General features: G+C 42.9%; 8 protein-coding genes across 8 annotated transcripts; 2 read left to right on the forward strand and 6 right to left on the reverse strand.

Moving 5' to 3' along the window:
• Positions 1–490: 490 nt before the first annotated feature.
• On the forward strand, positions 491–1,150 carry C7M61_003714 (exosome non-catalytic core subunit; the record flags this gene model as incomplete). The annotated part of the gene is made up of 1 exon (XM_024859049.1): positions 491–1,150. One exon carries the CDS (start codon positions 491–493, stop codon positions 1,148–1,150), a length of 660 nt encoding a protein of 219 aa, XP_024712723.1.
• A 968-nt stretch (positions 1,151–2,118) lies between these two features.
• C7M61_003715 (uncharacterized protein) lies at positions 2,119–4,011 on the reverse strand (the record flags this gene model as incomplete). Its single annotated transcript, XM_024859050.1, has 2 exons — positions 2,119–2,368; positions 2,726–4,011. 2 exons carry the CDS (start codon positions 4,009–4,011, stop codon positions 2,119–2,121), a joined length of 1,536 nt encoding a protein of 511 aa, XP_024712724.1.
• Positions 4,012–4,326: 315 nt separating this feature from the next.
• C7M61_003716 (uncharacterized protein) lies at positions 4,327–4,785 on the reverse strand (the record flags this gene model as incomplete). The annotated part of the gene is made up of 1 exon (XM_024859051.1): positions 4,327–4,785. The coding sequence occupies one exon, from the start codon at positions 4,783–4,785 to the stop codon at positions 4,327–4,329; it is 459 nt and encodes a 152-aa protein (XP_024712725.1).
• A 261-nt stretch (positions 4,786–5,046) lies between these two features.
• On the reverse strand, positions 5,047–5,643 carry RHO1 (Rho family GTPase; the record flags this gene model as incomplete). Its single annotated transcript, XM_024859052.1, has 1 exon — positions 5,047–5,643. The coding sequence occupies one exon, from the start codon at positions 5,641–5,643 to the stop codon at positions 5,047–5,049; it is 597 nt and encodes a 198-aa protein (XP_024712726.1).
• Positions 5,644–6,415: 772 nt separating this feature from the next.
• Positions 6,416–10,438, reverse strand: C7M61_003718 (uncharacterized protein; the record flags this gene model as incomplete). The annotated part of the gene is made up of 2 exons (XM_024859053.1): positions 6,416–7,142; positions 7,365–10,438. 2 exons carry the CDS (start codon positions 10,436–10,438, stop codon positions 6,416–6,418), a joined length of 3,801 nt encoding a protein of 1,266 aa, XP_024712727.1.
• Positions 10,439–14,797: 4,359 nt separating this feature from the next.
• On the reverse strand, positions 14,798–15,757 carry C7M61_003719 (cationic amino acid transporter; the record flags this gene model as incomplete). Its single annotated transcript, XM_024859054.1, has 1 exon — positions 14,798–15,757. One exon carries the CDS (start codon positions 15,755–15,757, stop codon positions 14,798–14,800), a length of 960 nt encoding a protein of 319 aa, XP_024712728.1.
• Positions 15,758–15,917: 160 nt separating this feature from the next.
• On the reverse strand, positions 15,918–18,005 carry C7M61_003720 (uncharacterized protein; the record flags this gene model as incomplete). The annotated part of the gene is made up of 1 exon (XM_024859055.1): positions 15,918–18,005. The coding sequence occupies one exon, from the start codon at positions 18,003–18,005 to the stop codon at positions 15,918–15,920; it is 2,088 nt and encodes a 695-aa protein (XP_024712729.1).
• A 1,089-nt stretch (positions 18,006–19,094) lies between these two features.
• C7M61_003721 (tRNA splicing endonuclease subunit) lies at positions 19,095–20,307 on the forward strand (the record flags this gene model as incomplete). Its single annotated transcript, XM_024859056.1, has 2 exons — positions 19,095–20,224; positions 20,256–20,307. The coding sequence occupies 2 exons, from the start codon at positions 19,095–19,097 to the stop codon at positions 20,305–20,307; spliced, it is 1,182 nt and encodes a 393-aa protein (XP_024712730.1).
• Positions 20,308–20,403: the final 96 nt, after the last annotated feature.

Genomic DNA, 20,403 nt, shown 5'->3' on the forward strand with positions numbered 1-20,403 from the left:
GTTGAGTGCAGGACGCACTTCCACATTGGAAAAGGAACTCTTGGGCAAAAAGGCTTTGGAAGCTTTGGCCTTGAAATTTATTACCTGTCCATTATCTACTTAAGATCGATAAAGCACCTTTACAATGACGCTACGTTCTTTCGGAATTTTGAAGTGCCAACTTTTACATGATCTATCACGTGAGTAATCCTTTCAGAATTAGTTCATCGCAACGCACTGAGCTGAGCCCGTCGTCATGAAGAACTTTGATGTCATTGCAAATCAAAGGTCTGTCTTCGCGGAATGCCTAAAAAATAATTTTCGCCTCAATGGGAGAAAGCTCAAACAGATTCGGGAGCCAAAGTTGCATATTTCATCCTCCGAATATGGCTTTGTAGAAGTTGAATGGGGGTTGACACGACTCGCCGTCAGGGTTAGCGCAGAGGTCTGCAAACCATACGAAGATCGGCCCTTTGAGGGACTCTTTTCAATAAACACTGAATTGAGTCTGATGCCATGTTTGTCCTTTGAAAACGGTAAGGCATCAGATGAAGAGGTGCTTGTCTCTAGACTCATCGAAAAAGCCGTCAGAAGATCAAATGCTTTAGATCTCGAGAGCTTGTGTATTGTGGCAGGTGAGAAGGTCTGGAACATCAGGGCGGATATCAACTTCATCGCCGATGATGGTGGCTTAATCGATGCATCCTGCTTAGGAGTTATGACAGCACTACAACATTTTAGAAAACCAGACATCTCTATTCGAGGAACTGAGGTAGTCATTCACAGTACTGAAACACATCAACCTACACCATTGAGTATATTGCATATCCCGCTTTGTACGACCTATTCGTTTTTCAATCCCCTTGGTGACGCAGAAAATATCAAGGGTGACTCAACCAGCGAGATTGCCATTTTGGATGCTGACAAAGCTGAGGAATTGCTAAGAGATGGCTCTCTAGTTTTCACCATGAACACGAATCGTGAATTGATTCAAATATCAAAAAATGGTGGACTTCCGATTGATGGAAAAGTGCTATTAGAATTAGCAAGGGATGGTCTATCTTCTATTGAGGAGCTCACTAAATTAATGAAAGATGCATTGAACGAAAATTTCGAGACCAGGTATCGTTCCGAAGGTCTTCAATTATTGGAAGTGGGTGCAAAGCGTTAAGTACGACTTTTGAAGAATGAATCGAGCGCTCCTTTACCCACGGCAACTTTTGATTCTTTTTTGCGGGGAGGTTTTGTTTTCGCTTTGATGCGGGGAGTTGTTACAGTTGTACCTTGGAGATTTTCACTTTCATTCTGTGATTTCACCTTCTTCAAATAGCTCGCTAGTTCCTCAGATTCGTACCCTAACGCACCTAGCATTTCTGTTCTGTCTGAAATATCGAAATAGGAAACCATGACCATATCTGTAGCAAAGCGAAGAGTTTGCGCCTCGAGTATATTTTGTGGTGGTTCCTCCTGTGAGATTAGAGACGATCGGATCGCCTTATATAAGCTCAAACTTTTCTTTGCAATGATATATGCCGCAAGCTTTTCGATTTTTTCCTTCAAAAATAGACGTAATTTGTCTTTTGAATACTTATAAAAAGTTTGGTCACCTTCCACAATTGTTTCACACAAGATGTTTAAAGAACGGTTATATTCACTCTCGATCTTGTCATTCCAGCCGCTTATCACATCTAGATCTAAAAGTTGATCCTTCAAATCTGACGCGTCTTGAAAACGAGATGAGAAAGTGTTTTGACTATTGAAGATGCCAGCAAAGAAATAAGTCATGTTAAATCTTGTAGCGACCAAAACTCGGGGGTCTTGTGAGACAGCTCCTTGGTGGTTGTCTATCCTAAGGAGAATAGATTTGACAGGTTCTGAAAACGGTGTCTGAGGAGCTGGCACTGAATCATAAGGGCTGCTGCCAACGATATTCACCACTTCGAAAACCCCCTCATCAGCCGCTAAAATGCTTCTTGTTCTACCTCCAGATTTGATCGCAAATATGTCCGCCACACTTATATCTTGGGGCACAATTAGAATTTTGTTTTCCTCGTTATTCATTTACTGGCTGGTTGAAGGTATATTAAAATGTAACTAGTGACTACTGTGCGCGCTGAGGTACGCGTACAAACGCAATAGCTATAGGCCCACCCAAGCTCGTATTAGCTCACGAATTGCATTCACACTAGCGAGTATAATCATAATGGTTCCAAAAATGCTAAAACTCAAGGAGCTCATCGATGCAGCACGCGGATCAACATTCAAGAGATGTGCCGTCGCAATCGCCCCGCAGTTAATTCCCAAAGTGACGCCTCTCGTTAAGTAGTCCTCCGGAGACACCTTTAACAAGCTGAAAAACGGGTCACCAATTAAGACTCCAAGAATACCACTTAGGATGGTGCAAACAGCCATTAAGGAGATAGAACCGCCCAATGCCGTTATGAGCGGTGTTCCTAGCGCCAAAGTTACCAGTCGCCCGATGAATCCAATAGATCGTTCAGGATTTATCCCAATATGATAGCTAACGAGCGGATAACAGAAAAAAGTAAGGGCCATTGAGGCTAGGATGGTTGGCATTAAGATCCAAAAGTTGCGAATAAAATCTCTCTTGTGTGTGAACATTGGCAAAGATAGGGAAACGATCGAAACATCCATCAACGATGATAGAATATCCCCACAGCCAGGCCAAAGAGGAACGGCTGTGAAGTTTTCTTCAAGGCTAGTGTTATATTCGCCGTTACTGTACATTCTCTTACCGTTGAAAAGACGTAGATAAGTCTTCCCGGTTTTGTAGTACTTGAGATCATCTAAAAATCCTTTGGGTGACCCGTTATGATATATGATGGATCCAATGAAGCAGACGAATAATATTTCTGCTGTTGATATCAAAATGGGGTGTGCAAACTTCTTGAGCTGTGGTATTTTAACGGGTACTAGCAAAGCAAGATAAAATGACAAGACTGTGATGCTTAGATGATAGAAGAGCATCACATGTAGACTCCTTGAGTAATAAAGTGGCAAGGAAATAATGAAAAGGACAATAAATAAAAACCAGTCAATGTAATTAGTCACGAATAAAGTGACCTTCTTGGAAAGATCCGAAAGGTGAGCGAGGGGATCTTCGTCCGAGGCTTCTGGCGGAGTTTCCGTGGCAGAGAAGATATTATCTCTGGACGTGATATCAGAGGAGGATTGCTTATCAGGAGAGAAGCTTTGAGGAGTTGTCAGACTTCTTTGTAGGTTGTTTGGTTCCGCAATCGTGTTCATGAAAGGGTTGTCCGAAACATCAGAATTCTGAAGCTTGGATTCTGGCGCTGTTCTTGTAGATCTAAGGTTTGAGACATCAATTGTGGTGATATCAACTCTTGCTGATATATAGGACCTAGAATCCGAGAAAATGTCCCTCTCATCGGAATCTTTTTCTTTATCAAGCTTCGTTGAGTCGGGACTCTGAGAGCCGTCGTTCAAGACTTTCTCGTTATCAAAATGTCCAAGATGACACGCGTGGAGTATCTTCTTCAACAAGAAGATAGAATAGACATCAAACAACATAAGTGCAACACCGCCTACAAGAAATACTGCGGCAATCTTCAAGCACTCTATGAAAGTAATATGGTCACTCAATGGAAGGATCACGAACGATGGAATGAAAAATACATTAATCCATTTGAGGGAGAAGTTCATGCTTGGCTGAATTATCATCAAGTACTTTTCCAATACCCAGGATGATACCTCACCTACCAGGATCAGCCAGTGCAGCTTCGAAGAGGCATCTGCGTCCCGAAAAGATGCAAGATAGTCAAGGATACACAAAAAGATCAAGTTGATCAACATCCCCAAGACCGACGCCGGGAACTCAATCTTGAAGATGTCAGAAAGAAGGACATTAAACCCATAGAGGATTGTGAATAGGATGACGATACCAATGGGAATGATAATGTAGGAGTGGACCAAATGATGATGCGAGTATCGTAGCCCATGTAAAATTCCTGAAAATATTTCTATGGCGTAACGCTTGATGGACGAACTCATATTAGGACTGTTGTAGGGAGTGAAACGTTATGTCGTGCGGGAGGACTGTTAAGGGCGCCTTTTCCGCGGAACAAGACAAGGTGAACCAAGGGTAACACACCGTAATCACAAGTATCGGAGGGCATGGAAAATAATCTTTCTAGGTCAGTGCTGACTGTTTTTGGGCAGTAATGCTGCAGTCAAAGTTATGTATAATAAGAGCAGAGAAATAAAGGGAGTGGATTCACAGTTGACATGATTCCAATGCAAATGAGCTAATGTATTGTTAAGTACTAAGAAATGTGACGACTCTCACAACATTGATCAATGATTGGATTATGTTTCTTTCCCTTCAATGATATCTCTATGTTCCTCCTTTGCATACCTCAAGCCGCAATAGCCACAGGTCGAAGCCTTAGGTTGGTCCAAGTTGATGAAAACCTTAGGATGACCTTGTAAAGTAGAGCCTTTATTGCCGTCGCATACAGCGATGTTATCATGAGCAATGTATCTGATAGGCTCTTGAGCTATCAAATCAATAGCAGCGTAAGGTTGAGGTTGTTCAGCTAAGTCTCTCTGAACAAACCTTACTGCATTTTTTGAAATAGCTTCATCTCTTGGCTGCTGGCTTGGAGTCCATGGTTTTACTTCGTTTGGTGCTTGAGCTGCATTAGGATTTCTTTGCAACTCTTCCTTGGAAAGGCCAGTGACGGTACTTTTTGTAACTGGGGTAGCCAACGTCTGAAGCTTTGGGACTGATGTCGTAAACGCCCTCCTTGACAATCTAGATAGCATGTTGTTTGTGTATGTCAAGTAAATGAAGTACAAGAGTCGTCTCAGTAAGAAAAAATTGGTTAATATCATTGGTTATATGCAAATCCTGTACATAACACAGCTTACGGAAGTCAAGATCGAACTATTCATTTATTCAAAACGACCAGAAAAACAATCAGATGGACCTAGCTTGGTTTAAAGTAATCTAAATGGCTAGGAACATTCCTTACAATCAAAAATGCTTCATTGAAGATGTCGATGTGAAAGCGTGAGCAAAATGACTTACAAGACCACACACTTCTTCCTCTTCTCCTTCTTCTCTCTAGTCAGCAATGAGGCTCTGGTGGCAGTCTCAAATACCTCCCTTACGCCCTGACCAGTTCTTGCAGAACACTCCAAGTAGTATTGAGTGCCGATCTTTTGAGCCACTGCTTGACCCTCCGAGGTAGAGACAGGCTGTTGATTCTCTTGTGACAACTGCTTGATTGTGACGGGATCGTTTCTCAAATCAACCTTACATCCCACCAAAATGATGGGGACACCCTGGCAAAAGTGCAAAACCTCGGAGATCCATTTCTCCAAAACGTTGTCCAACGAGTCAGGTGAGTCAATAGAAAAGCAAATCAAAATAACATTCGAGTCGGGGTACGACAAAGGTCTCAATCTGTCGTAATCTTCTTGGCCGGCGGTATCCCAGAGAGCCAACTCGACCTTTCTTCCATCAACTTCAACATCAGCAACATAGTTCTCAAAAACAGTAGGCACGTAAACCTCTGGGAAAGTTCCTTTGGAGAAAACGATCAAGAGACAGGTCTTACCACAGGCACCGTCACCGACAATGACTAGCTTTCTGCGAAATTCAGCTGGAGGTGGAACCATTCCTTTAGTTAGTAAATTGATTAAAATATAATGCAGTGATCATCATAGTAGAGATGATCAGCAATAAAAAGTAACACATTAGCTTGGAATCGTGCTATTATCGTCAAAGTGGAAGGGTACGTACTTGTTATGCTTGTTGGTTTTTTTGAAAGTTAGCGTTGCCTTTTGATTCAGGTCAGTGAAAGATTGTGTAAACGGCAAGGAATAAGTCTAACGGAGCAATTAAATCTATCGTTTATGAAAGTGGACGATCAAATTTATGTTGCGTAGTCAGAGAGTTTCTGTTGATTCTTTTTTTTTCCTGGATTTCCACTCAATCAAGGGAGGTGTCAAAAAGGCACGGGTGTAATCCGACGACCGTAAGGCCGCGTACCGTCAGGAGGTAGGGCGCTCAGCCTGGCAGCGCGAAGTGTGATTTAGAAACAATAACATTCTGTAACAAATGGAATATACCAAATCACTCGAATAAAGTTAATACGAAAATTGGGTGAATGGAGAAACATTCTACAATCATCGAGACACGGCTAGTAATCTAAGTACGTCGCAAGATTTGAAATCTTATCGAGAAGAGTGCATTTGAAACTGTTTGTCGATTATTCTCCACCTGGTCTACTGAAGAGTGCTTTTCAGATTTGTGCTTCTAAATTTTCATTTCCAACCCAATTCTATATTTTGCACGCCGAAAGTCTGGCTGATGCTTAGTCTTCATATCACGCGAGGGGGCTTGTAGTGCCCGCACATGAATTGCAAGAAAGGCCTTGTCTTTTGAAGCCTATGCGCCTTGAGCGTCGCTATCGGCTTCAGCTGTCGCTTCATTCTGATTGTGTAATTTTCGAGGAGGGAGAACAGTATTGAAAGCCTTTTCCCAGTCCTTCTGTTGCTCAAACCACATGCACATGATCTCATAGACATGCGACGTAGCCAAAACCTGTCTCCCGTTCATCTTGATGAATTTTCCAATGGGTAGCCTGGCGACTTTGAGACCAAGGTCGTTTGCCTTGTCTAAGCAGAGCTTCTTGTGGCGATTTTTATCTACGATACCACCAATGATGTAAGTTTCGCCAACCGACAACTCTTCTAGTTCGTTCTCTGTATCTGCAGTAAGGTATGTGACTTTTGAAGGTTCGTAGCCCTTTTTTGAAATAAACTCACTTAAGGACGCATCCCCCTCGAATTTGATGTTCTTCCATTTCGAATGATCTGGTAGCGTATTCTCAAAACGTTCTCTCAAACGTTTGTTGAAAGAAGTAATTGTTAGAGGGACCTCGTGAGTTGAATGCCTCATGGCTGAGTAGCACCTTGTAATCTGGTTACTCAATGATACGATCTCCTTGTCACTCATAAGATCATCAAAGTCACAGTCCATGACTACCTCGACATGCGTGGGTTCTTGGCTTTGTGGTAGGGGTTTCTTTGTAGGCGCTTGTTCATCGCTCTTCTCATCTCCGGCAATCAATTTCTTTTCTGCCTTGCGTCGCCTGGCAGCTAGCTTTTTCTCCCTGCGTTTTACTTTCCAATCCTCCTTCAGATCCTCCCATCGCTTCCTCTTCTGCATCTTTTTCCAAGCATTCTTCGATATTCCCTCAGGTATCTCCGGTTTCAAGCGTTTGCATTGTGTTTCTGGTGAGGACATTCTGATTTCGGACTATAGAGTGAAGTTCTTTTCATGCGCGAAACGAGATGCGATCAGCATAGCGTAGCGCGAGTTTTAAAGATCTAACATATCCTCAAAAGGCATTTCACTAAAAATGTCAAAACGGTTTGCCATTTCCATATCGTATCCGGTCCTGTCCACCTCGTGCAAACTATCAATCGGATTAGACCCGTTGGTCTTGTGCGTCTGACTAGTCATATCACCCAAATCCAATGGTAGTGGAAGTGGCGTCTTCGAGGTCAACGGAGTGTCTTGCAAATTTCCAGTCAAACTTGTATTGTGTTTGATGGATAAAACTTGTAACCATATTTTGTCAATTTCTGCATTTGTAGAAGTCTTGTCAGGCGTATTCATTGGGGTAGTTATGCTTGTAGATACACTGCCTGTCGGCATTTCATTGCATCGGTATAGATCTTCCTTCATGTGTTTGGCAAACCCGTAGGTACAGAATTCGGTATGCGAAAAATCGGACAAGGTCTTTTCACAAATGCCTATCAACTCTCTGATCTGTTCAGGTTTATAACGAGTGGAATAGATTCGAGATGCTTTATGATAGTTGTCCTCATAAAATTGGGTCAAAGTAATGGTCTTCAAGAGATAAGTTTGTCCTCGCGTAATTCTCCAGGCATAATAGTAACGGTTACTCAACTTACTAATTGCTGAAATTGTAAACTCGGCAGCCCTTGTTACTGCCGATGACAACTGACACAATAACTGAAAATAGGTAAAATACGAGCTGTCAACTTTGCATAATCTTTCGTGGTCTTTGGATTGTTTGAGATGAAATATGAGAAAGTTGACCCTCACAATGATCGAAAGATTGATCTGATTTGATTTGTGAATTGTCATTTCAAGGGTTGGATTAATGATCATGTCACTTATTACTTCACTTTCTCCCAAAAGTGTTACATAATGAGGCATGATATCTCCAATAGTTGTGAGGAGACTCTTTTTTAAATAGAAGAACGACACATCGATATTATCTTCCTCATAATGAAGATAAAGATGGAAAAATATCGAAATCAAGAATGACTTGAGAGCAAGATAAACCTTGACTTTCATGTTTCTGTTGGCTACTGCTAGCTCGTCCATCCCTGTGCACACAATGAAGTCATTTATGGAACCAATATCATTGTGTACGTATAGCTCAAACTCTGAGATATCTTCGCAAAGTTTAGGTAAAGCTGTCCTACCTTTGATGTTAAGGGCACACTGAAGAAGGTTTCGCAATTTAGGACTGAGTTTGAGGCACCAGTTCAATCGATTTGTGCTAGCCCTGTCCTTGCCTTTGTCACGAAGATTTTCACTACCCGGGTCACAAACGGGAGGTTTTATATCATAGTGCATATCATCAATGGTAATCGGATTTCCAAATGAATAGCTTAAATGAAGGTCCGACGCCACCAAAAAGATCCAAATTTTTCTAATCAAATGATTCATTTTCGGATCGGTGTACTGCTCATCGGGTTCACGGTTCATGCCAAGTGAAAATGCAGTCTGTATAAGCACAGAATTGAGGACTTGTGAATCACCCCCATCTGCACCGTCTCCATCCTCAGGAGCATATGTATGATAAAGTCTTAAAAACAATGCTAATTGAAGAACAGTAAAATTGCTCCTCCTCAAAACCTGAAATTGATCAAGACAGAGACTGGCGACATCAATGGTATTAATGTTGATGGGATTTTTCATCAAATACTGGACAAGCGCATTCTCCTTGTTTGGATGAGCATTATTGAGGATGAACTCGTTGAGTGAACTGTTGTTTGAAAACAAGGATAGGTATGCTAGTCTTAAGATTATGAGTAAGATACCCACAGTAGCCAAATCTAGTTTTTTCTCGATTTTGATGTGGGCGATCGAAACATCTTCATATGATTGCGGCCCGATGATTCGCTCAAGATCTTGCCGGAAGTAGTCCTCGTCGATAAATGGCATGTAAGTATACATTGACTGGAAAAACCTGTGTATCAATTTCCACAAAACCCTTTTCTTGGGTAAGACAACCTCGATCTTTTCAATCAATTGAAGTTCACGGTCCAAACGACCATCGTAAACAGTGAGGCCCAAAGGCAAGGCGTGCTTATTGAGCAATGCCTTCTGTTTGTGGGCGTTTTGTCTAGCTTGAATAATCGTTTTGTAGGGCATCATATCATCCACTCCATCAGTTTGTAATGCACGCCTTTGGAATTGTTGTTCCAGCTGATCACTATCCTTGCCACTGGAAAATAAAGTCTCAGTATTTTCGTCCGAGACCTCACCGGTTGGTTGAGCAAACATCAAAGCAGCAGAGTGACCTTTGTTCAGAATCTTTTCCTTTTTAGATACAACGTAGTCCCATACCGTTCTCAAGCCAACATCTCTCTTCATAAGTGATGACCAAGCGAAGGGTCCAAAATTGAGCCTTCTCAAATGGTCCTTATAATGAACAGAAGAGTACCCTTCATAAAAATTTATAGTGTCTGATTCTTGAGAGTACAAATTTGTACCAATCAAATATGGCAAACTCCCAATACTGCCTTGGGCTGGACCTTTGGGCTGTGAGGTCTCAACTTCGCTTCTTTGTTGGTAGATATCATTACTTGCTAAACTTGGCCTGTAGCTGGTCTCTGGTCTGATGGCTCCTTGAATACCAGGTTGGTGCTCCCCTTTTCTGATCGCATCATCATGAACACTGAAATGATGGCTCAAGGGCGGAAAGGTGGGGAGTCCATTTATCTGTTGATCTTCTAAGGAATTGAGCGATCTAGGCGCAATGGGTATTGCCAGTGGCGAGTTCTGCTCTTGTTTGGATGAGATCAATGACGGATTCGATGTAGCTGCGGAAGGAATTGATGATAGGAAATGAGTGGAAGGATCCAGATTACTGCTTCGTTGATCATGATAAAATGGGCGAGTATTGGGATGAAAAGTTGGGTAATTCAGTCGGCTAGCTTGTAGCGACTGTTCGATTTGTTGGATCCGCTCTTTAAGGATTTCGATCTCAGATGGTTGAGAGCCATGAGTCTTTGAAGTGGGCTTACTGGCCTCATCTAGGCCTTTGGTATTATTTTCGTTGAAGCGATTCGGATCAGGGTATTGATCGACGTCTCCGTTTTGCACCTTAGAGCGTCCTAAACCTGGGTTTTGAGGAGCTGTCATTGGAAATTGGATTTCGTAAAAGCCTTCCTTTCTCTCGTTATCACGTTGAGGTTCATAGGAGCAGGAAGATGCCTGATTGAAACGTGTGCAATTTGAGCATGGACGCTGCTTGTCACATTTGATCTTCCTCTTCCGACAATTCATGCAGACGATGACACCACGAGGACGCCTGCGTTTCACATTTTCTGAAGTATTCGAAGCAGTCGGCAGATTTCGTTTTCGTGTGTGACTGGTGTCGGCATTCATAGGCTTCATTTTCTCTGTTTCCATTTCACTTGGTTTCTCGCAACCTCAGTATTTGTCATACATCGCGCGGCGCCTTATCTAGAGGGCGCCATCGGAGATCTTTCGGAGTAATTCTCAATTCGTAATAAGTCCGAAAAGGCGCATTTTCTACGATACTACTAGCGAGAGTGACATTAAGCTTGTTTAAATTGTCCTAAATCAAATCGTCGAAGCCTTGCCACAAGAAATCATCTATGCCATTCTGCTTATGCATCCTTTGGTTTGACATATGGGACCATAGGTGATCGATCTCATCGTTATTGAAAACATCGAAATCATCAAGCATGAATAGATCGAGCTCAAACATGTTTTGGATGTCGGACGAAGTATCCTCCGAGATCGATGATGCAACTTCCTCTTTTCCTAAAGCCGATGAAGCATTTGAATTTGTTGATTGTCCAGTCGTTGAGCACTGTAAATTCTCCTTTTCTGCTTGCTCTGTCCGTAAGATGGACGGAACTTCAACCCTAGAACTTTTTGTTAAAAATTGTTCGACACAAAATTCTTTCAGATTCTCTGCTATCTGTCTCTCCAAAAAGTGCACATTGGTCTTCAAAATATCAATTAACTCTTGCAACTGGAGTGAGTTCAAGTTGTGTGGCCCTGCGGCGGCCCATGGTTTAGAGCTCGCATATCTGTGGAAGTTTGCATCACTCAGCGCATGCATGAGCTTTTGATGGCTTTTGAACACCCGCCAAGCGAAGTAATACCTATTACTCATGATTGACTCTGCAACAAGACATATTTTAGATAGCTTTTCGAGAAGCACAACAAGCTTGCAAAGTTTTTGAAAATGGGTGAAATATTCTGGATCGGTGAGCTTGGCTTGGTGGTTTGGTAGTTGTCTTTCTCTGAGTATGTAACTGCTGCTTGCTGTAATGGAGGAAATTATGACCTCATTCACGCGGTATAACGCATCAATGATGAGTGGATTCATCCACACTGACACCCCCTCACCAAAAATCTCCTCCAATTTTGTGACGAATGTAGGAATGACCGGTAGAATCTCGTTAATCGAGAAGAATATCATCTTCTTGTAGTAGTATGAAAACAAAGAAACGTTATTTTTGTCTCTGTAATATGCAACCAAATGGCTCAGATTTGTGAGAAAAAATGAGTTAAGTGATAGCAACAAAGCGCACTTCACAAGCTTTCCATATGAGTAAGATGCTTTTTGAATCTCGAGGGGCCTTAAATAGTCTCTTAAATTCCCCAATACACTCCCAGCGCTTGTTTCAATCAGGTTCAATAAGGAAGTGAAGTGAGGTAAGGACACTGGACTTTTCACATCAAGAGTGAGATCTATGAGGTTCCTCATGGCTCCCCCTGAAAGTATGTCACTGAAGTTGAGAACCCTTGTGACAGAACGATCCAATTCTTTGTCAAATATATTCTCATTGTTCTCCTCAAGAAACGGTAGCTTTGTATCACCTAACGATGGATTTGTTGAGATTGGATTTCCATAGCGATACCCTTGGAAGACGTCGCTGACATTGAGGTGAGCCCACATCTTCCGAATAAATTGAGCTTGCCTTGGGTTAACTGATCCAGGGTACTGAGTGGGGTCCCTATTGATACCCAATATGTAAGCAATTTGCACCAGCAAACTATTGAAGATTTGGGAATTCGATCCGTTGCAATCGTCGCCTTCCTCTGGCGCAAGATAGCTATATGTCCGAAGGAAAAGCGTGAGTTGTAACAATGGAATATTTGTTATTTTTTGAAATAGCATTTGATGAAGACATCGGTGACCGAACTCGATGCAATGGAGATTGACGGGATTCTTGAAAAGGAATCTTAGCTCCTCAAGCTTTGGATCATTTGAATTGAGTATCACCTCGTTCGCACTGACCCTATTAGAGAATAAAGATACGTAACTGAAACGTATCATCACCAACAAGACACTGATGTTGATAATATCAACCTTGCTCTTTAAACAAAATTCAACCTCCAGATCTTCGAAGCTTTCTTGACCGATAATTCTTGATATCACTTGACGGAAATCATGCTCATCAACATAGGGTGCAAATGGATAAAGATAACAAAAGTAACGTCGAACTAGAAGCCAAACAGTTCGCTTTTTTGGAATCATTTGACGCAACTGCTGGATTAGTCTGATGTTAAATTCGACATCATCTTCATACAACATCAATCCGAGGGCATTTGCATCTGTTGATTGAAGCCAAGATTGAGTCTGTGATTGTGGTGAATGAAATGTAGAAGGGATTCGTTTCGAAGGCAATTTTTGTTCAGCCTCTTCATCGTAAAGACCTGCTCTATTCGTTTGCGCTTCCACTTGGGTTGCATTACCAAAAGAAGTTCTTCTCGTTTCTTCAGCTACCGTCTCATCCCCCACGAACTCTAGCAAGCGCATGAGCCAAAAGTCCTTCTTTTGCAAATTCCTCCACGAGAATGCACCGTTATGGTCAATTCGTGTTGGATTACCATGATAGTCCAGGGTGAATGAATCAAGTAAACAGAGACGTTCGCCATATTCCTGAAAAGGGTTCACTCCAAGGAAATCATTCTTTACCAATTTCGTAACATGTGGCTCGAATCTCACCTGTTGAGCACCCTGGGTCTCATAGAAAATATTACCTGGTGTCTGATCATCATGAAGTGGTGTTTGAACAAGTCCAACATTAGCATTGAATGCTTGGTGGCCCAGATTCCCGACTGTGATGGGTGCTATCACCGCCTGAAAGTCGTCAATTGTTGCATCATGCTCCTTAGCGTATGTAAGCTGATCATACTTTCTTTTCGGTAGTAAAATCATCTCTTCAGTCGATTGGCTAAATGATAGCAGAACGTCTGCAAGCATATTCCCGGGCATGCCGTCATTGGAATGTTCTTCCGGTCTGATTGCCTTCAAGAGTTTTTGTTTATCCGCCGTTTGAAAATTAAGAGATTCACTCGACTCGGAGAGGGACCGGGGACCTTGGAGTTCTGGTGCCCAAGTTGATTCGTAAGCACAAGGATGGTCCACTTTTTTGCAGCTCGAGCATGGTTTCTTCTTGTCACATTTGATCTTGCGGCGCTTGCAGCGGTTACATACTAAACTTGCACGTTTTCTTCGTTTAACGGGTCCTGATGCAGCCATTAGCTTGATTATTGGGTTAAGGGGTCTTTTTTTTTTTTCTGTGATTGGTTTGGATGTCTGGCTTTTTATGTTCTTCGGGAGCTGATGATCGATAAATGAAAATAGATGGCGCCTAACTTATGCTTCTCGGCTAAATGGTTACTCGTATTTTTATGCAAGTAAGCCGTACGTCGACATATGGCCTTTTGATTAAATAGCCATGCAGATCTGGCGGAAGAACTTTGAGCAGTTTCAATCTATAACAATTTACGTTGCTTCGTCAATTGCACCGGACTAGTATTGTGGGGGTTCAATACTGCAGGTACTCCTTTGCCTCGTATAGGTCAGCAAGAAGTCTCACGAGCCGCAGCAATTTACATCGACCATGGTCTAGCTCGGTCATTGTTTCCCTCCATTTTACAATTCTTAAGTTTTCTTCTTGTCTGGACGCTTTATCGAACTAGATATTTTGGTTTTTTGAGAAGTTAGGGATACAAAATTATATGGACCCCTCCCCCTCATTTGGCCTCGAATGTGCACACTGGGCGGCTGGGGTAGCTCGAGGCTTTCATTTTTTTGGGCATTGCACTTTATAGATTCCATGGAATGAAAAGCCGACTCTAGATTTTGAGATTTTACTGTGGTAGTCTTCTGACAATTAATTACATGGTGACTTACCTATATTTTCTGTACTTCTTCCTCGCGATATCCCTTTGGAATCTCTCAAGGCAGCAGTGATGTGCAATAGAGATCTTCCTTTCTCGCTTATAAAGCGCGATACCATTAATACAGCCTCGATCCCTTCGGAAGCATTTTAATTCTGCGTAAAGGCGTCTTTTGCTCCTTAACCTGCATTGACCGATTATCAACAGCTATCGCAATTTTCTTAGAGTCTGCTTGTATCTCATGGGTTGAACTGTAACCTGGAGGCGCAAATTTGTGGCAGTCGAAACAGCAAGACATCTACCATTTACCTCTTAGCAAGGAAGCCAGCATCATACTGCTCCGTACTGCTCACGGCTATTCCCTAAAAGTGCCTCTGATTGATCAGAATTGGTATTCTTCGACACGGTGCTTGCTTCGTCATAATCCTTGCTTTCGTTGTAAAGGAAGAACTGAATAAATATAGTGAAATCGAGAGCCAAGGTTCCAAGGGAACCAGCTAACCACGACAGATTGACCCACACATAATTCCATGAAGTATCTATGGCAAGAATGGAAATGACGTATGTCAAATTGCCCAAGCATGCGAATAAGAAAAACATAAACGAAATTCCCTCGCATGACTTACGTTCATAATTGAGCAAAATCTGAGGTATACGTGAACCAAGATAGAAGAAAGCACAAAGCCAGCCGAAAAATTGAGCCAATGGATCAAAGACAAGGTCAACAGGGGTCTTATGCTTGCGTGAAGTGTTGGTGTAGGAAATGTACCAGCCAGCAAGGCCAGCCAAAAAGACAAGCAAGACCATCAAAAACTTGAAAAAGGCAGCCATGCGAGGACTCACGTTCAGGAAAGAAGAAATGTGATCAGTTTCGCTTGTGGACTGAAATTCGGTTTCCTCAACATCTTGGGCTCTGTCGCCTGATAAGACAGTTTCAAGAACATCATCATTTATGGGGTTAGCGGGCGATAAATGCACGTAATCGGGGTTCGACTTACCATCACCGTACATAATGCACTGAACCCATAAAACAATGTCCGCTAAGGTGTAATAGATAGCAAGAATAATCATTGTGGGGAGAACGCCTTGAAGTACAGCTCCAAGTACGTTGAAGATATCTCCCGCCAACCATAGGATGATGAACATCATGGAAAGACCTTCCGATGACTTTCTTCGAAAATTTTCGTAAATTTGGGGAGCAAAAACGATGATCCAGCATGCTATGGATATAGATCCTGTAATTCCTGAGATGGCTTGAGCATCTATGACTATTGGCGGCGGAGGAGCCATGCTAAATGTATTCTAATTGCTGAGCGGAATAGAGTAACTTGATGTTGGAACAGGCATATAGAGGTGACTCTTTGTGCGGCACGTGAGCTGTGTCACGCTGCACGGCATTTTTTGGGGTAGCCGCTTCTAGAAACTATTGATAGCGCGGTATATTATACTATTATAATTTACTTGCAGAATCAAGTGGACCTTCGTTGTAAAGGGATGTGATCACATCATCAAAAAATTTGGAGGCTAAAGCTCTCTTCAATTTCATTGTTGGTGTAACCACATTGCGCTCCACTGTTAACGGATTGATATCAAAGAATACGTTCCGTGCTCTTTCGATACCGTTGGTGAAGTTGGCAACATTTTTGTTCATCAAGGCCAAGAGCTTTTGTTTGTGAGTGGGCTTGTTTATCTCAGTTATCATTTCAAGAGCGTTGAGTCCGGCACGCTTAACAAATTCGTGTCCAAACGGTTCATTTATCCCCACTATAGCAATAGTGTAGTCCCTAGATGGGTGACCATGAACGTAAACTTGCGTGATGAAAGGATTCTTTGACAAATACAAATTCTCAATCTTCTCTGGTGATATGTATTCGCCATGTGCAAGCTTGAAGAAGTTTTTGACTCTGTCAATCACATAGAGTCTTCCACTCCTCAACTCGACCACATCACCAGTGGAGAACCAGCCCTTTTTATCGATATCCTTGGCAGTTGCCTCAGGGTTTTTGAAATATCTTTCGAAGACCTGAGGGCCACGAACTAGAAGCTCTCCTTTATTTTCTTTAACGTGATAGCCCATCTCAGTACGATCCTGAAGTTTATACTCCACGGAAAGGCCACCCACACCGCATGATCCAGGCTCGGCCTCATAGATCAAACTTTGCGTCATGGCTCCAAAAGTTTCCGTAAGGCCATACATCTGAGAGACACCAATGTCAAGGGAACCTTTTAAGTACTGAAGTGTGTACTTGTTTGTCGGTGCAGATGCCACTTGGATCCAAAGCAAGTTATCAAAACCAATGAGTTTCCGTAAATCCTTCCAGGCTTGCAAGCCAAAATCATCTCCCTTGCAGAAGTCTGCTGTGCTTTGTTGAGCAATCTTCTTATTGATGACATCTTCCACTACCTCCTTCGTAGGTAACTTGGAGACATGAGATTTGATCAAAGACTCAATTCGAGTTAATATTCTTGGAACGAGCGATATGTAGTGGGGCTTGAAGAGCTTCAAATCTTCGAGCAAGGTTTCAAAGGCATTGTAAGGTGTTCCCTCGTATGCGATGTCTGGAAGACCAATGTTATACCCTCGAACCAATGCGTAGGCGCTTGTTTCCCTTTCATAAAGATGAGTCAACGGTAAGAATGCAAAAGTTTTGCCTTCTTCAACAAGTGGTTGACCAGCCATCAAATAGCACATCGCGCACACTGATGCCTTGTGATTCAACATGACGCCTTTTGGCATCGCCCCAGTAGTACCTGAAGTGAAACTGATGGTGTAAAGAGTCTCAGGATGTGGGGGCATCGGTTGGTACTGAGCTCGGGAGCCAATTGCCTCCAACTCACTGAACTCGTAAACCTGAATACCGGTCTCCATCAACTTGCTTCTCCTAACAGGCGATACCGGATCGAAAGAAACCACGACTTTGACTGGAAAGTCTTTTGCCTCACTAAACTTGCCCAATTTCTCGACCTTATCACCCAGACAGAAGATGATTGGGGAGCCAGTGATAGTCAAGATGTGGGATGTCACATCATCACCAAGATTGTCGTAACAAGCGGTGTTGGTGAATGAGAAAGCGTGACATGCCAAGTCCGTTAACAACCATTCGTGCCTGTTTGCCAGGTATATTGAGACCATTGGGGAATAGTTGTCGATGTCGTACTTTTTGTAGTCTCTGACATGTCTATCAACTTCTTCTGGGACAGCCAATTTCAAGCAAGCTAAGATTCCAGAGCCAATTGCGAGTCTTCGTCTGTGTACCTCGGAATATGATAACGATTTGAAGAAGGGCTCCGATCTGGCACGCGCGTAGTTATAAGGCCTGTAACTGAGGCATGGCTTTTGACCATGTAGTCTGACCGCTCTATTGAACATATCATCGTAGGTCTTGAGCGAAGGATGCAAACCTTCAATGAGCTTCTCAGGCAATGCACGGTTTCTGTAAACTATGTCGTCTCCATCCTTGCCCGCAGGCACCATCCTGGAGCCTAGCTCAAGGTCCAATGGAAGGTCTTCAATCTTGTCCTCGAAAAGGTAGGGCATGTTTCAAAAGGTTTGCTAGGGGAATTGAGGACCTGTGATCTATTAAATAGGCAAAACTTGAAGTTTGGCGCAATGTGTCTAGATAGTGATGCATAATACCCCGCATATCGAGAGCGCAGAGCCCTTACTATAAGCCTGCCCCACACTAATCCCATATAAATGATAAGGGGAACACTATTGAGGGGCGGCTCTCACCCTCATGATATCTTGGCTGTCGGTGCCGCTTGACCCATTGGCTGAACTCCGACAAACCTTCTCTACACACAACGACATGTACAGGCACTCCCAAGACTCCTCATTCCCCAAGGAGTGTTATCCACGGTAAATCTCCACAATTCTTTTTCCTCGGAAAAGATTATGAAACCGTTGAAGTTATAGCGGGGGACTGAGAACGCATTGGGGTTAAACGTGAGCGGGTCACATCCGCGCTTCTTGTCTCCGCAAGCGTCTTTTGAAGATGGAAGTCTAAATTCCGAGTCTAAAGCCCCTATTGATTCGGCGATGCCCTTGAGCACTTCAACTTTCATTTTCCGCATTCAGCGAAGTCGACTCCTCTTGAACATTGGCATTTATGGTGCCCAAACACTTGTACATCTATCTCTTGCCCCTGTCTAAACACTTATTGATATGCTGAGCAAAACGTCCGCCTGCTATTTGGCGGCCGCAATTACCACAGTCAAAATATCTTGAAGTCTCTGAGTTCTTTAGCTTTGCTTTATCATTCCCGAATATGTCTTTATTTGCCGAGGCTTTGGCTTGAGGAAGAGGATCGTTATACTTCCCTTCCACGGACTGCTGCAAGGTTCTATATCGAGAAATGCTGTTTAGCGAAGCTTGTCTGATAAGGTTCGTGATCATGTCTTCGTATAGCAGTTCCGCCTGGAGTTAGAACATTTGCCGCAATAGCACTGCAATACGAGTACGTACCAAAGTATCAATAGTCAATGTGGACGACGTCATCCCAGCGTTTGTTCATTAGCTGTTTCGGTTAGGTTGGAGCAAAGAGTGGTTGAAGATCAGATGGTCGCGTTTTGTCAGATCAACTAATACTATGTCGCATTTCGCAACCACCTTAAGGTCTCATCAGCCATGGATGAAGATGAAACTGCTTTGACCCAAATAACGGAGGAGCTCCCTGAAGAGCTTCCTGATTGGGGTGGATTAAATAAACGATTTGCTTCGCTAAATCTAGCCGATGAGACAATTCCAAGGAGATCAGAGAAGGATTTCGACATCGATCACACGGGCGTTCAGAGCTCAGCTTTATCTGAAGCTCGTAAACAAATGTTCAATGCTCTCGACCACATACGAGGACACCATGAAAAGCAAAAATTGGTTGGTGTGTGGATGCATGCTAAAAAGCAGTGTTTGGTGCCTCATGCCAAGGGTAACTTCTTCAGAGACATGGGCAACCCCCATCCCTTCCTCAACAAACCCAAACTCCAAGGATGTTGGCTTCTGGCAATTGAAACGGTATATTTGGTCGAGCGAGGCTCTCTTATTCTTTATTTACCTAGCACCAGATTCGAGACATTCTTAGCCTCAGACGAGCAAGTCTTCGACTATTCAACCCTTAAGCAAATTTCATTGAGTCATTTGTATAGTCTAGCATTTGGAGACTCGCCTGACATGCATGATAAGTACCAGGTTTACGCCCTTTTGAAGCGTTTGGGCTATCTAATACGACCATTCCAGTCAAGCAAATGGCCTGATCTCGTCCAGTGCCAGAATAACGAGCATCCTTTACTAGCATTTTTTCAAAGAACGATCACTTCCATTGGGTATTGGTTCAGATCACAAACTTCACGTGAAAGCATTAGATCGCTGCACTTCCTAAGCTATACCGACATGTTCTCACAACTCCAATATATATCAGCTCGGCTGGACTTTGACGACATCGATACTAGCAAAAAGAACCCTAAATATGCATTGCACTTCGACGTTTGGAAGCCGACTGGCAATTTCAGCAAGAAGACCGCTACGAGTCCTGATTATCAGGTATGTGTCGTGAACACCTTGGAAGAGGGGTTCCCTTCTCTCGTCGACATCACGAGTCTTTGGCAAACGTCTTGTATGAAAGACACTTCAGCTCCGCCTGCGAAGGACATAAAGCCTGCTAAGACCAACAAGGCTGTGCCAGTTTCGAAGAAAGAGATGAGGGCTGAAAAAGCGGCAGAGCGAAGGAGGAAGATGGACCCAAAGACTCTTGCTAAACAGGAGTATAACCGAGTTCGCGATCAAAAACTCAAGAATGGCTCCAGTGGGCGGTCTATCATCATTGCTGCGATCGATGGTGGTATAATTAATTTCTCGAGCCTACGGGAAACGGACTTTCACCTACGTTCCGACATCTCTAATGGGGACCTCGCTAATTTGAGACCCCATGTCATGCATGGTA

Source organism: Candidozyma pseudohaemuli (assembly GCF_003013735.1).
Source record: "Candidozyma pseudohaemuli strain B12108 chromosome Unknown scaffold00010, whole genome shotgun sequence".
Classification (NCBI taxonomy): Eukaryota; Fungi; Ascomycota; class Pichiomycetes; order Serinales; family Metschnikowiaceae; genus Candidozyma; species Candidozyma pseudohaemuli.